The sequence below is a fragment of the Phalangium opilio genome, unplaced genomic scaffold, assembly GCF_054372755.1.
Source record: "Phalangium opilio isolate 3A_F unplaced genomic scaffold, DU_Popi_V2 ptg000070l_1, whole genome shotgun sequence".
NCBI classification, from domain to species: Eukaryota; Metazoa; Arthropoda; class Arachnida; order Opiliones; family Phalangiidae; genus Phalangium; species Phalangium opilio.
This window is the reverse complement of record NW_028324182.1, coordinates 11,385,759-11,401,636: the sequence shown is the minus strand read 5'-3', so window position 1 is coordinate 11,401,636 and position 15,878 is coordinate 11,385,759. Positions and strand designations below refer to the sequence as shown.

Here is a 15,878-nt window from a genome sequence, read left to right as displayed (position 1 = left end):
CCTCTTAGTAAACATCATGCAAAACAGAAATATCTATGGCATCAAAGAGGGTATAAAGAAGGGGAGTTGAAGTTAGCAACTTTAACAAGGCGTTTTTGGAGTTCTCGCCTTTCTTTTTTATTTATTTGTTACATTGTCCTTCTAATATTTCGGTTCACTGCATTTCAACCAATAAGAGAGCAGAGAAAGATGCGCGCGCACAACGGAAGCTTAGAGGAATATTTTCAAAGAGAGAACACTCCAGCTAAGCCCTCTACTCCCCCTCTTTGATGTCACATTTTCTAAAATTTTAAGAAGTGAATTTGATTAAACTAAGGTTATCAAAAATAACGAAATCTTTCACATTTCATTACTTCGGAATTTAAAAAGATATAATTTTTTTCTTTGGGACATCCTTAAACTATAGGTATATTATTTTCTATTTTTCAAAGAAAAGAAGAAATAAGATATAGAAAAAACTTTGGTGGCAGTTGGTTTTGTATGTCCCCAAAAAAATATACTATTTTCTATTAAAGAACAGTAAAAAAAATGTCCTAGAAAAGATGGGAAAGAAATGTCGGGGAATCAAAGAAAAAAAATCGGAAGTTTCCTGGTTCCTGAAAGTGGGATACGCGTGCAAAGTTCTTCCAAATAAAAAAAAAAGAGAAAGAAGTCTCCACCCATTTAGTGACAGATTGCGAGCATGCACCCCCTTCAAAACCTTTCTTTATTTCTTTCATCAAGCCCTCCTTTTTAAAAGCCATATCGAATCCGCCTTATGTAATCGCAATTTTCATTGTTTTCCAACATCACCAAAGAGAGAGAGAAAAGATATATTTTTTCTTAACCCTAACTTTTCATCTTCCTTGATCGTTCAAAAACTACTCTCTTCATAATCGCGTTTCAAAAGCCACACACACATACACACAGAAATCATATATATTTGTTTTTTATTCTAGAGATTTCTGCCATCATGAAACAAACAAAAGAAAATGAAAAAAAGAAACCAAACATCCCCTTAAGACAGAAAACTATATTAAAGGGATTTTAAAAGAGCAAACAATTTCTTCCTTTTAGGTTAAGATAATACTGAAAGACTGAGAGACGGGGGACCAAAAAGCTTTCATGAACTGAAAACAACTCAAACGGAATGACTCTCTCTCTTTCTAAATACACAAAACAAACTGTGCAACTGGGACTCGGAAAAAAATCCCATTGGATCACTTATTTTAACTCTGTTTTGCGCAATAATCACTTAGTAAAATATTATTTAATCTAAAAATAAATCATTCTTCAGCGTGAAAAATTGTAAATGCCATAGTTGAAGGTATGGTGCTCAGTAAGATCATTTCTCCAATTAACGTTTTCTTTGCGAAAGTCGAAAATAAATATTCTTAACAACAACAAAATATTTTAAGAAGTACGAAGGCTGGAAACTGACGCGAAATAGTAAAGAAGTGCGTACTGCTGTTGATAATTATACCGCCTAAGGGGAACGGAAAGACGGAGGCGAACAACTCGTTAATAAACGAGTCGTCGCAATTAGCGAGGAAAAACGGAAAAATCCGATTAAAAGAAGCCTAATTAGTCTGAGAAGGCGGATGGTTCGTCCTTTGCCCTATCGTTCTCCTTACATCCGTTCGTGGCTATACCTTTAATTAAGGAGATGAGTTTAAAACGGGGAAATCCCTTAATAGATTCCGTGCAATTTAACAAGCTTTTAGCTTTGATTTCATTAAAGTTTACTGCTAGAATATTCGTAAAACTAAAGGAAATCCGGGCTTTCGCGATTATTTGCATTAGAGAGATGGGGGAGGAATGAATCCTTTGCCTAGTGGTCTATTACACAAAGAAAATTGTAAACCCGCGGGAGACCTAATTAATTCTTGAATACCCTATTTTTAGCCAAACGGGAATATTGCTAAATACACTAATCACCAAGCTTAGAAATTATTCAAATTTAACAGGAATTCGAGCTAAATTTAGAAGAATGTATTTTGAAACACAAAGCTATTATTATTTACCGCTCATAATTGCAAAATATACTTTGGGATGCAGGTAGTAGTTTTAAAGATAAAAGAAAACATGTGAATTATCCAATCTTCAACAGTGAAAAGTAATTTTACCTGTATCAACCGGAGCCAGGGATATCAAAGTTTAAAATAGATTTAACATTGGGTGGTCATTGAATTTGAATGCTAAGAGGAAACGCTTACCAAATGGACCTTAAAATGTTTTAATCAAACACACCTTATCATCTAGTATAATATAACTTATAAGCAATGGTTATCTGCAGCTCTCAAATCACTTGAATATTCATTTCATAATTAAATATATTCATATCTGATACATCATTAAAAGTAGGAAGGAAGCTTAAGGAAGGAACCGCACGTAATACATTTTTCCCCCCTGGATTCTTTTTCAATATGATGGTCGATATGAGGCGTGTAGACAAATTATGTCGAACTGGGGTTAGCCAATACATACCCCCTGTCTTTTTTAGTCTTTAGTACTGTCAGGACTTCGGGATAAGCGCATTCCATGGATGGGGCAAAGATTGAGCAACGGAGAGAATCAATGAAGTGTATGGTGGCCTTTATAGTCTCCCCTACTACATATTTTTGCTTGGTCCGATCGGCTTATTGTTAACGCATCATGGACGTCAGAAGAAAAAAAAAAGAGAGATGTGTGCAGGGAGAAATACCAATGAAGATCGATTTTGATTTTTTTTTTCTTCAACCTTTTTGAAGGAATGTGAGGTTTGTGTGTATAAAAGGATTCGCAATATAAAGGAAGGTTAAATATAGTGCTAACTTTCACTGATTTTCTTCACTCAAAACGTTGGCGACTGAATTCAGTGTCATAGCCTCTTGTGTAGAGACTTTGCATGTCACAATTCAACTGATACTGCTTTACCTTTCAAGATGAAACTTTTACAAATTAATCTCTAAAGATAACTTTCTTCAAAGAACATTTTTGATCTTACACTGATTAACAACTAATCTGAAATAATTGAAAACATAAGGCTTAAATAACTTCCCCTTCTTTAATCTGACAACTGACGAATTGATCCTCTTACACAGTTCCACTGGATTCTATAAGAATTGGGAGAGAGGCGAACGGCTTAGGTGTCAGTATTTACTCCGGAAATATCAGATTTAGGGATAAAACGAATCTGGGCCTTGGCAACTTAATAAAGAAGATGCTTTGGTTCGGTTCTGCCACGCGTCCGGGGAATTGAATAGGACCATTTACTCAATACAGAAGGAAAATCACGTCATTCGCAGCAAGGTGGTGGCAAAGGGGAAAGTGGCGTCAAAAAGAAATGGACTGAATGATTGTTTGATTATCGGAGGAGAGAGAGAGAGAGAGAGAGACAGGGAGCTAGGATTCTTTGAGAGTAAACTAGAAGAAGAGTAAGATGAAGAGAGTTCCTTAATTGGATTGAGACCCGAGATTGGGCAAGCCAACTACGCAACACACGCCATCGCGTCGTTAGGCCTAAGATTGTCCAAGAATAAGATCAACAAAAGTTTCCCCCAGGAGTGGAAGCGAGGAAGACTAAGGGAAAATAATAAAACAACACGAAACTGAACAGGGAGGATGTTCCAATTTCCGTCCGTAGTTTTAGAAAAGCCTATTGTGTTCCCAATTATTAAAGGATTACAGAGTTTCAACGCCTCGCGATCTATAGCAGACCGATTAATCTTTCCCGATATCAATATCGATCGTAATTAAATTCCAGTAAAAGGGGCAAACATTTTAATGATTAAATCTCATTTGAAAACTAATCCAATCACACTTCAGTTTGGAGAGGAAATTAAAAGTCGAAAGTAGAGGTTGGAATTTATCGTATTTCGAGTGACCTTAATTGTCAAATTAAAGACATTCTATTCTACCTAAATTACAGGTTACGTTGTCCTAAATCATTTAGAACCAATAGAAATTTAGAAAAATATAGAAATCGATTCATTTTGTAAATTTAGTTCCATAGTCTTTTGATCTTTGAAAACCGATTTTCTAATGATCCCTTTCGAAGACGAAAAGAAAAGGACCAATTAAAGATGAACGAGCTTCGTGAAAAGAATAGATTGAATTTATTTCTAAAGCTGAATAGGCATACTTTAAAGTATCGAAAAAAGTTAGCTCGTTACTGCAGTCTGCGAGAATCGTTACTACCCTCTCCTCTTCCAATCTCTCTCCATCCCTCATCATCATCCAAGCATGCTCTTGGTCTTCTTTACTTTCTCTAAAGCTTAATCCTCCTTTTAATTAAGAAAGAAAGTTTCTATAGCTAAAAGAGAGCTCCCGTCGTATCTTAGCCTTTCAACTGTTTTTAAAAACGACTTAAAGAGCTTAACTAAAATGAGAACCCTTTCGACACCAGCTATAACCAACCTTTAGGTCTGAAGTTTTGAACTGAGAAACATTACAATTATAAAAACGCCAGTAATTTTTACTACATGAAAATTTAACCAAAAAAAAAATCCTTACTTAGCCGTAATTAGTCTGAAAGACCTAATTAACTCATATCCGTAACAATTAAAGCGCTTACTTATCAAAAGAAGTGATCATTAAATTAAACTGATTAAAGAGTAAGATATTTTTGCTAAGTGACGTACCAGCCCATGATAATACACACCAGAAATGAAAACCGATTGAAATTTTAGAAGAAAAAAAAACACATTTCAATTTTATTTAAAAGCAAACTAAAAGAAATGGAGCAATTTGGGATTGAAAGATATATGCAAATTTTGCATATTGGTAAAAACGTGCGCCACAAACGAAATCCCTGGTGTTATTACAATAAAATGAAAAAATTAAAAGGGAACGTGGTTAAGAAAAAAAAGCAACCGCGAATCAACCCCAGAGCGAAAAAAAAAAGAAAAATCTATCAAAGAGAAAGGGTAAGAGGGCATAAGTCTGAGATGATGAGGATATGAAATGAAAATAAGAAGAAACGAAGGAAAGAGCGAAATCGGCGAGCCATAAGCGATCGACTCGTCAAAATTATTATCGAAGCTGGAGGGCAGAATTCTCAAAGACTGCCATGCAGTATCTAGGGTGAAAGCAAAGAGAAGGAAGACGAGGATGGTGAAAAATATTGGCGCTGGAACGGAACGGAGCGTGACAACGCACATTTTTCTCTGCCCCGTTTCCCATCCTCTTCCAGCCTCTAACAGTCACTTCTCTCTCCCTTCTCCTTTTATTCATCGTGTGGCTAGCCTGATGGTTATCACCAGAATCTCGTCATAACTCACGTGATTACGCGCCCAATCGATGTATCCGGAAGTGGTGCGGTGCCCGAGAGCGTAGTTAGAACGCTAAAAGAAAAAAGGAACAAGAGTTTCCAAGAGGAGAAAAATACCAATGACAATGATCAATACGTAAGATAGCCTAGCTCTCCTTGATTACCGAATATTTGGTCGCGATTTTTCTTCATCCCCTTCCCCCGTTTCCCCTTCTTTCGATCAAAGAGAATAAATAGGAGGAGAGAGAGAGAGTGTGTGTGTTCAGGATGAGGCCGAAAATAGAAAACTTTTTGTCTCATCTACCCGGAGGGGTTAGAGACCGCTACTCTACGCCGGAATAGGGTGACTGAGAAGGGGTCAGGGCTAAATAAAACAATAGCCATTGGTCTAGTGCGAGAGTAGCGACCAAAATGGCCCTGGAAATCATCTACAGAAGATGGAGCGGTAAAGAAAAACATTTTCGTTATAAATAAGGTATGCTTGGAGGAGAGTCTAGAAGAGATGACGCTGCGCATTAACGATCAATCAATCATATTTTGTTTTTCATCAATGAAACTAACTTTGCGGAAGGAATAATATTAACTTCCGTTTTTCTATTCTTACTACTAAATCTGTTGCTCTTCTTTTTAATACATCGTAGAGAAGATGCCAAAGGAAACGTTAAAATTAATTTCTATCCAATGTTATCTTTGCAAAATATCTATGGACTCTTAGTAGCGCTACTCCTTTAAGTGGGATCAAATAAGCAAAATAAATATTTTTGCTTCACATTGCCTTTAAGTGTTCTTCAGAGTTAATGTTTCGGCAATTTTTTGCTAGCGTTAATTTATGAGTTATTAAACAAAAAGCTGAACGCATTCTCCATTGCAATAAAGTAAGTCTCGTTTCCTTGAGAGCTAATGCGAGTTTCGTAACCCTTTTCTACATTCCCAATCCTTTTTTTTAAAAAAAATAATGGGTTTTAACGTAAAGAATTTTATTATTTTTTCCATCACGTTAGACGGTACTTAACAAATTTTTGTTTAGCAATTTATCTGGTGTAAAAAAAGCCTCTTTGAAATTGGTTTAGAAGGGTTTTAAAATTGGTTCTAGAATAAAAAGATTTTCCACCTTCGAATAAGCTTAAGGGATTTACATTCGTATTCGGTTTTAAAGAGAGACGCGGTATTATTATTTCCACACCACTCTTTATCAAATTTAAGAGTGGTGCTCCATTTTAAAAAATATCTTCAAATTCTCCAGAGGTAGATAAAGATATTTCAACAGATAGAGATAAATCGCGGTTCGAATATAGGGGATAGATAGTTTCTTAGAAGATAAAAAAAGGCGGTAAAAATAGTGGATAGGACCAACTTGATCTTAAAACGAACGACATATCAAGGTGTCATCGCTGCCTAAAATCAATGATCGCGAGCCTCCGAGAAGGGTGGATGAGTTGAGAAGAAGAATGAAAAGAAGGGGTAGGTTCTAGAAAAGGGAGTCGTGGAGTTTTCCAGACTTAAAGATAGGGGCAAAAGGCTTTCAAGTGGCGCGAGAGGTTCGTGCTTGTACCATAGTTGAGCTTTCCCACCAAAATAGAAAACAGATTCGGCTTTCAAGGGGCTACTTTCTATCCAGCAGGGATATCTATTTTACAAAGGACCGTTCGGCAAAGAGTTGGGGAGGATGAAGAGAGATGAAAGAGAAAGAGAGACGCTCATCTAAAAACAACGGATCATCTCAAAACGGCGGCAAGTCTTCCAGAAGAGAGCGGAACCATGCCATAACCTCCCCTCCCCCCGCCCTCTGTTTGGCCGCCAAACACTTTTATCGAAGACTTCTTCGAAATTCTCGACCTCATTATCGCGTTTCCTTTCACGCCCTAGCGGAATAATGTCTCTATTTTCGCTTTTCAATTTCGTAGAGAGCTTAAATTCAACACAAGCGAAAGTTTTATCTTTGAGAAATATTAAATTGAAGATGCTTCGATGAATTAATTTGAGATTTGAAATACATGGAGAGGAGAAATGAAATCTGTATTATATATATATATACATATCATATATACATTTTTTTCTTACTCGACCGAGATACAAAGAATATCAGTCTCCTGTCATTTCTAAACTTGTCTTTTTTTTCGTGTAAGTAAAAAAAGATTTACTCTACTGTCAATAAGTGAAATTTAAGGTTCGGTGATTTTTTCAGTCGTTTTTTTTTACATTCGTATATTTTTGGAATGTGGTTTAAAAACGTACGTTATTCTAAAGTGTGATGGGAGAGAGGGCTAAAACGTTTGATCGTATATTCAAGGTTCAGTAACCTCTAAAATCGATGTGTACAGAGTGATAAAAATAATTCCCATTTTCTATTCACTCCCGCGTCACTCAATAACTATGAATTTATTCAATTCTCTCGACAGTGTTCAACTTCTTTAGTATTAATGACAAAGAAACCTGGATCGATAAAATGGTTTTGCGAGAGAGCTCATTATCCAAATGGGGAGAATCACGCAAATTCATAGCACGACGCGAAATCGTATAAACGTTAGAATTTTTAATCAAATACGAAAAGTTTAATTGAATATTTCATTCGTAACTTTCATCGTCGTTGCCAACTAGCACGGCTTCGTCAGCCACATTAACGTATGTCATAAAAGCTAGATCGGAAGTGGCTGATTCGCTCTTGGCGAAACCACGCTGAGACATGTTATCGGTTAACACCATTTCCGTGTGTTTACGTATCTTCCATCTGAAGATTCGTATCCCGCACACGCAGATACACGTGGTCAGGATCATTCCCGCGCATCCAGCCACCAAAACGATGCTCAAATAGTTGGTACGGATTCCCAGCATCAATAGAAAGCCGTGCTCTTTCGTTCGCACTCGGACGTTACTCAGTCGTATGACGTATTCGTCGCGTTGGATGCCCAACCAGATAGTGTAAACCCGACCCGGTCGCAAACCGCTCAACGTGTACGAGTGCGTTTTGATTCCCACGTAGATGGTCTTGTTGCAGAGTACGTCCTCTTCCGGCGTCTTGTACTGAAGAACAAAATCATTGGCCAAACCGGACGATAAGTTCCACGACAAGGTCACGTAGGTCGAAGTAACAGTGACTGGAATAATTCGAACGTTCAAGTCTTTCACGTTTAAGAGAAAGGACCTCGTGTCCATCCCCAACGAATTTTCCGCCACGCAAGTGTAAACGCCGCTGTCCTCCGTGTGTAGGTAGCGAACGTTAAGAACACTATTTTTGGAGTAAATTCGCGAGCAACATTCCTCACTTTTTACCGGGGTGCCATTTCGGGCCACCCAAAACACCGTCGGATATGGGAGACCCGAAGCGGAGCAGTGAACGGATAAACTGGTGCTGGGTAAGAGTGAGACCGTCTCCGGGAAGATAGGAAGGACGGTCGGCTGACATACTGCGGGAAATGGTTCTAAAGAATCCAAAGAAACATATTGACCGTCTAACCAACAACGAATTTCGTCGAGGTTGCTTAACGAAGAAGAGTTCGCGAATACGTTTTGCAGCCATCGTAAGGAGCAATCGCACTTTAGCGGGTTCCCGCTCAAAATGAGAGCATCCAAGCGGTCATAACCGGAAACCGCGTCTTCACGAAGCGAGTAAAGACTATTGTTCGATAAATTGACGGATTCCAGGAAGGGATTATTAGCGAAGGCTTCCGGTTCAACGAACTTTAGATTTCTATTGTCGAAGACGGTGATATTGCGGACGCGAGGCATCCCTTCGAAGGCGTTTCTCTCGATGACCGAGAGATCGCGGTTGGAGCAAACAACGACGTCTTCGACGCGGACGTTGCGGAATGAGCCTCGTTTCAGTATTCTAAGCGGATTGCGACAAATTTCCAAACGACCGAGATAAGCCGCGGATTCTAACGCCTGATGGGGAATTTCGTGCAGATGGTTATCGGAAAGCCGAAGCTCACCGATTCTCTCCACGAAGCGGAAAGCCTCGCTTTCGATTCGGCTAATCTTGTTTTCCGCCAAATCAATCAGCTCGACGTCGTTCATATGCGTCAAAATAGCTTCCGTCAATTTATTAACGTGATTACCCGACAGATGCAAGCGACGCAAATCCGTCAACTCGGCGAAGAAGTGCGACGCTATCACCGCCAATTTATTGTCGCTCAAATCAATCGTCTTCAGCTTAGGTAATTCAAACGCCATGGGAGAAACGGCCCCGATACGGTTACCACGTAAACTCAGGTATTCCAAATTGACGAAACTGCGAAAAGAGCCCGTTTCGACATGAACCAGGCAATTGTATCCCAGATTCAAGTAACGCAAACTTTCTAAGAAACTACCGGCGCTCCGAAAATTTCGCAAACGATTCCAACTCAAGTCCAGCATCATCAATCTTCGCAGGTGAAGAAGCTCGACCAGGGCGTAGTCGTGAGAATGACCGATGGCGTTGGCTTTTAAACTCAGCACTTCCACTTCGGTCGAAATGTTTTCGGGCACGGAGGAAAAAGTCAAATTCTCGCAACTGATAGTCTTGGCGTCCAGCCTCAAAAACTCCCATCCTTTCACCACGCAAACGCAAAGGTGAGGACAGGACATCTCCCAAAGAGATCCTGCGCAAATGACCAGCCCGTGGAGCAAAAGGGTGGCGGTTACTGGCCCGACCACGAACGTCCTTCGTTCACCAGACATGGTGACCGGGCGCGTCACCTCCAACCGCGTTCTCGTTCTACACAAACGAAAATTGATGTTCGAGGTGAAATAACCAAGTTTTCATCCATTCAAAGATGTCGGCGGTGAATCGATTGGAGATAACGCGAAGAGCTTCGTGGGAAAACGAGCTTTTAAAAATCACCGGAGATAGAAGAGAGTGGCCTCCTTCCCTCGATCGTTCTTCAATCCTCCACACCTGCGACCACCATTTTAGCTGAATCATTCAAACCAACGAACTCGATCCTAAACAAGTAAATCATATAAAGTTAAAAACCAGGAAAATCCTGAGAAGTTCACAAAAGATAAAACTTTGACATTGTTTCTCTCGGGAGTATCTCTCTCTCTCTCGCGATTGTACAAAAAATAATTTTGAGAAGAATTTGTTGAGTCGTAGAAAAGATACGCTTAATATCATCACGTAGAAAACTTTCTTTCGAAATTGCTGGCCAATTTCATTCCCAGACCATCAAAAGAATGTTCTAACGTTAGCGAAACGGAAAAATATATATAGGAAAAAAACGGCAGTAAAAGATCTCATTGGGCAATTCTACTCCGTAGATTCTTTCAAACTAAAGTTCTAACCAACCTAGTGCCCTCTCCCATAAGACTGACACACACAAAAAAGTTCCAGGAAACGGCAGAGAAAAATTAAATAAAAGAACGAATACTTCATCCTCTCTTAGTCTCTTTCTCTCTCTCCTCTTAAAATCCCACCCTCATCGCGTCTCTTCCTCTCTTGTGAAATGTTTACGCGTCTTCGTTTACTTTACTTCATTCCACAAATATAATACGAAGTTAAAGATAGAGAGAGAGAGAAAAAAATTCTCTACCCGGGTATACAGCCCATCCCAATAATATATTCATTTATGTCATGAATACGGAATTATATTTGTAAAAGAAGAGTCCTTTGTCGCCAGGAAGCTTAGAATTCAATATTCATGGGAGATTTCTGTAATTTCAGGACCAAATGCTCCGCGAAAAGAAAAGAGAACTAAAAAATAAACCCTCGTACGCTCTTTAGAAACCTCTAGCGAGAAATATATATATTTCTGTCCTTTTCTCACTAGATAGGTTGAAATTTTCAGAGAGGCTAGTTTGGAGTTGGTACTGCTTGTTCGGTATTCCGAAAACGACTCGAAATGTTTTAGAGTCACGTAGTGAACAGAGAACTAGGAGAGACGGCGCGAACCGAGAGGAGATTCAAGAAGAAATAAGCTCTTTTAGGCGGCCACCATTCTTAAAAAATAAAATGGGATGATGAAAAAAAAAGAAACGCAATTTATAAAACCACAAAAGAGCTTTACTACAAGAGCGCCATCGATTAAATACAATATTAGCGCGAGTTTTATGGCAATCGAAGCACGATTTTGATCCCCGGCAATGGTAGAAATATGCTAGCGAAAATAAAAAACTATTTTTATACACTTTACTACGGATATTTTGGGATTCAGAAAATCGTTCTGTAATAATAACATAAAAGAAAACCCGCGAGATACATATATATATTTATAAGGAAATGGAATATAACATTTGTAGAAGCGTGTTATATCGAAAAAAGCACCGTTGGAAAATGCGTTACTAACAAAAACAGCCTAAGAGAAAATACTTGCAAAGTGCACTGAAATTACGCTTGTAAATCAGTTTTCAAATCACAAAACCCTAAACTGAAATTTAAACCGTGACCCCATCATTTAAATAAATTCAGCAAAACTAAGGTCCTCTTCTATAAAATGGAAAACAATGAAAAATCGGATCCCATGCACTTCAAGTTATTCAATCCCCATCGGATAATAACAAGCTCTATCCGTCAGGAAGGGAATGAGCTATTTCGAGAGAAATCGAGAGACATCTCTCTCTCGCCTTTGATTCTAGTTCTCAGAACGTAGAGATCAAAGTCTGGCGTTACCTTTTGTCGAAATGGTCTATATAATACGGGGGAATTTACTTTAAAATTTAAATCTTGCTAGGCAAGGAAGATCCACACTGGAATTAATTCGAGATGCAAAGTCAGGAAGTACTCGACATTCGACAACCTTTTCAAAGCTCTAGCTTCCTCTACTAGTCAAGATTACAGAATTTCCTTATATACCGTCATACGGAAAGGGACATGGATTTCGGGATGGGTTTGAGCGGGGAGGTGATACGTAATACGGTATTAAAGTTTTGCAAGTATAGTCCCGAGGACTCGTAGGAAAATCCCTATCGATTACGCATTACACACCGTAGTCGCTCAATATTAATGGTTCTCTCTTTGAATTCGAAGGGAGCTCCGATTTGGAAATCGCTCGGCGTATCGCGAGTTCGCGACGAGGATTCCACGTCACTAATGAAATTTGTCGACTGCTAAACGAATTTGTATCGGACGGGAGGATAAGGAAAAGCTCGGGTTGATTTGAATTAGCCCTTTCGTTTGGAAATTTGGTGTCTAGGAAGCTTATAGTTTGACAAAGCTTAACGCCTAGGAGATATAATTCACTAATACTATAGGACAGTTAGGGACATCCTGAGATGGCGCCTCATTTCAATTGAAAAACCTCGTCTAAGAGAAAGGGAGGGGGCTCAAGCTACCACAATCATTGGAGTAAAAAACTACGAAGGTTTATAGTTTAATTCATTTCTAATTTAACGCATTTCCTTCCAGCTGAGGCATCTTAAGTTAAAACACTCGATTATTATTTACCCCAAGCTACTAGCTAAACATAACGTGGACGAACCTGGGTAAAGATAAGTCGGAAAATTCTACATTTCGAAAACGTGGGGCGCTCGCGGAGGTCTACCGACAGGGATTCCAATTTCCTCTCTCCTCCAATTCCCCGCATGGGAAACGGTTTTAAAAGGGGTCAGGGCACGGGTTCAAACGCAATTAGCATTCCTAATATGGACTCTATACCCATTTCCCGGCAGCGCGCGGCAATCCTCCGTTAATTTCCCCCTTCAACCAAATGAGTAATTATTCGACTGGCAAATCCCCCGCGTTTGTGTTTTGGAGAGAAGAACGACTAAACCGTCTACGGAATAATCCTCCCAGTTGGCGTAAACTCATAAATCACCGAGCTAGTTTATCGAAAGTTTATATAGCTTTCAAACACCATATATCCTTGCTTCCCCCCATAGAGAGTCGTGTATTTATTTATTTAATTAGAAGAGATAGAGAAACTCTAGCCTCGAGAAAAGATACAATACCTTTGGGAAATAAATTTTAAGGCGGAACATTGAATAACAAGGCGAATTTCGTCGGAGCGCCTGAACCAAATTAAGAATTTATATTCAATTATTCTTAAATAAGATGATGTTTCTTTACTCTTGTAGAATATTTAATTATAAATTACTTTTAACTTCGCTCAGTAAGTAATTTAAAAAAGATTATATATATACTTTGTTTACCGAAAATAATCAAACTACAGGTTTCAAAATTTCGGAGAAAATTTACTCCATCGTCAGTGTATGACTCATTAAAAATTTATAAATGCTTTTAGCTACGAAACAAATTAACAAATAAGCTTCCATTATGCGTGTGTCTGTGTAGTTAAGTGTTTTAAGAGCTTCGAGGAATTAGAGTAAGAAACAGATAACTGTATTTTCTTTACATTTACCAGATTTGTATTACGAAATTTATAATTATTAAATCTGAACTATAGTTTAGTTGCAGAGAAGGAAATGAACGTAATATTAAAGAAGCTACAGACAAAGCGAGGCTTGGTTTATAAAAGATCATACAAGGAACTACGAAAGGTCTTCATTTTTCAAGTTTTCAATGTATCTTTCCTTCTATTCACAAAAATTCTCCCATTAACCTGATCTGGAAATATTTACGGTGTATGCTACTATTATTAAAGCCATTTTTATACACTTGGATTAAGAAGTTTCAAAAGAATTTCCTTCAAAAATAAGATTCAACAAAGACTAAAGAGGGAGGTTCGAGAGAAACCTCAGAGAGAATGTTTCTTTTCTCCAAAAATACCTAGGGACTCCGAGCCTAATTAAAGAGAGAGGAGAGAGAGAGAGTTAGAGTGAGGGAGAGAGAGAGGAAAAGGATAGAGACTGATAGGGTTTAGTAAAGTGGGAGGATTCGGCTTATAAATCAACCCATCCTCTCACATTCTTTTTGGAAAACAAAGAAACTCAGTGACCCCTTTTATGAGAGAGAAAGAGAGAGAGAGGGAGAGAACTTTTCTGAATAATAAAAACCTATCTCACTCAGAATGCGTTAACACTAACACCCGCGGCTCTTCTTTAAAAAAAAAATAATAAACTTATAAACCTTTAATTAGAGTCGCGTCCTTTTATGGAGAAATTAATCTTTGGATTAGCCTATGGAGTTTTCAACGATAGCTTTATCTCCCGTTAAGTAACAAGAAGGGAAACTCCTGTTTATTAGAATTTATGACGCGAGAGAGCATAACGTCATTTTAAGAAAAAGTATATTAACTCGAAGTTGTCACCCCAAATTCAACCCTATTTTGTGAGATGAATGTTTACGTAAAAACCAGTTGATAATATCGGGTTAATTTGATTCTGTAAAAGCCATGTCTATCGATTCGTACCGGTTCTAGTTTACGATACGATGTAAGCGGATTAAACGACCTCTCTAAATTACAAAGTTTCAGTTTAAACTTGCCATAAACACCCTAAATCGTTTATTAAAGCTTGTAGTTGACCCGCAATTTCGAACGCGAAAGTTTTAAAAGCAATTTCAAAGACACGTTCTCCGAGTAATAATGAACTTTCTTACGAGTTTTAAAACTAAAACTAATAAATTAATGATCAACGCGTATTATAAACAGAATATTGAAAGCGAGAGAGACTACATGAGAGAGAAAAAATGTCAATATATGGTACGAAAATATCTGGGCTTACCTTTTGAGGTTGATTGAGTTGTTTCCAAGAATGAATCGTTATATTATGATTCCGTTAATGATGTTTTCCGATGGATTTTCATCTTGGGTTTTCTATGATATGTTCGTGGATGAAAGAAAAGGTTCCTTCTTCTGACCAACTTCTCAAGCTTCTAATGTCGGGAAATTCACAATCTGTCCCTGTCGTAGGTCCAGTTTTCTTTGTATGAAGTATTTTCTTCTTTCTTTCCTAGACTTGGTTGTCTTACTGTTTTCTTTTCATTGTAGAAACCATGTTCCAATATAGACATCAGAAGAGACGACTCTGGACACTAAGGTTTTATTTTTTCTTATGGGTGTTCTTCGAATCTCAGCAGCGAGTGTATATAGTAAACTTGGAGAGCGGCTCCAAGACTGAACCGCTCAATAGCGTGGCTTTAACCCGTCTAAGGTTTTCGACTCTCAGAGTCGAGAGTAAGACCCGTCCAGGCACGGAGCGAAAACGATATCAACCATTTGTTCTGGGCGCCTGCTCCGAGTGCATGGACTGAGTAAGGATTTGCTCAGTGTTGATTTACTTAAGGGGCAAGCAATATTTCGAGCCTTATATTGCATTATTTATCGCCATACCCGATATTGGCTGCATGCAGGATCTTTTCCAGCGCAGCGTATCGAAAATCATTAGAATTGCGCGTACATATTTCAGGGTTGATATAAACCAAAAAATAAATAATAAAAACTTTTAGCAAGAACTTGTTGAGAAAAAAATGAAAAATAGAGGTTTGGTTGGTAACGCAATGGGGAAATCGATTTAAACACTAAACACGTAGTTTTAAAGACATTTCGGAAATAAAGGAATTGTCAACAGTCGGACCTGAATGCCAGAAACTGACCTTTATATACTTTCTTCAAGATTTAATAAGACTAAATGTCTGCTATTGTTTCCAGTAACGACATAGAAACCGAAATAACCTTTTGTTAAATGAGCACCACACTTTTTTTTTGTCACTCGTCTTAATTACGTTCAAATCTAATTGAAAACTTCTACAACCGTCTACGCTCACAAACGTGTATATGTCTTATCTCACAATTTCGCTTTAGCCTGCACTGTTTACTTCTTGGGTAGGGTTTTCGTA

At 38.3% G+C, this 15,878-nt stretch overlaps 2 protein-coding genes across 3 annotated transcripts in view; both read right to left on the bottom strand.

Annotated features, from left to right (window-relative positions):
* Positions 1–15,878, bottom strand: part of LOC149661629 (uncharacterized) — a 161,886-nt gene that overhangs the window by 144,091 nt on the left and 1,917 nt on the right. The gene's annotated exons all lie outside the window — the stretch shown is intronic.
* Positions 7,222–15,111, bottom strand: LOC149661630 (uncharacterized). The gene is made up of 2 exons (XM_089843871.1): positions 14,765–15,111; positions 7,222–10,150 (listed from the first exon to the last, which is right to left on the bottom strand). The coding sequence occupies exon 2, from the start codon at positions 9,884–9,886 to the stop codon at positions 7,796–7,798; it is 2,091 nt and encodes a 696-aa protein (XP_089699997.1). The 5' UTR covers positions 9,887–10,150; positions 14,765–15,111; the 3' UTR covers positions 7,222–7,795.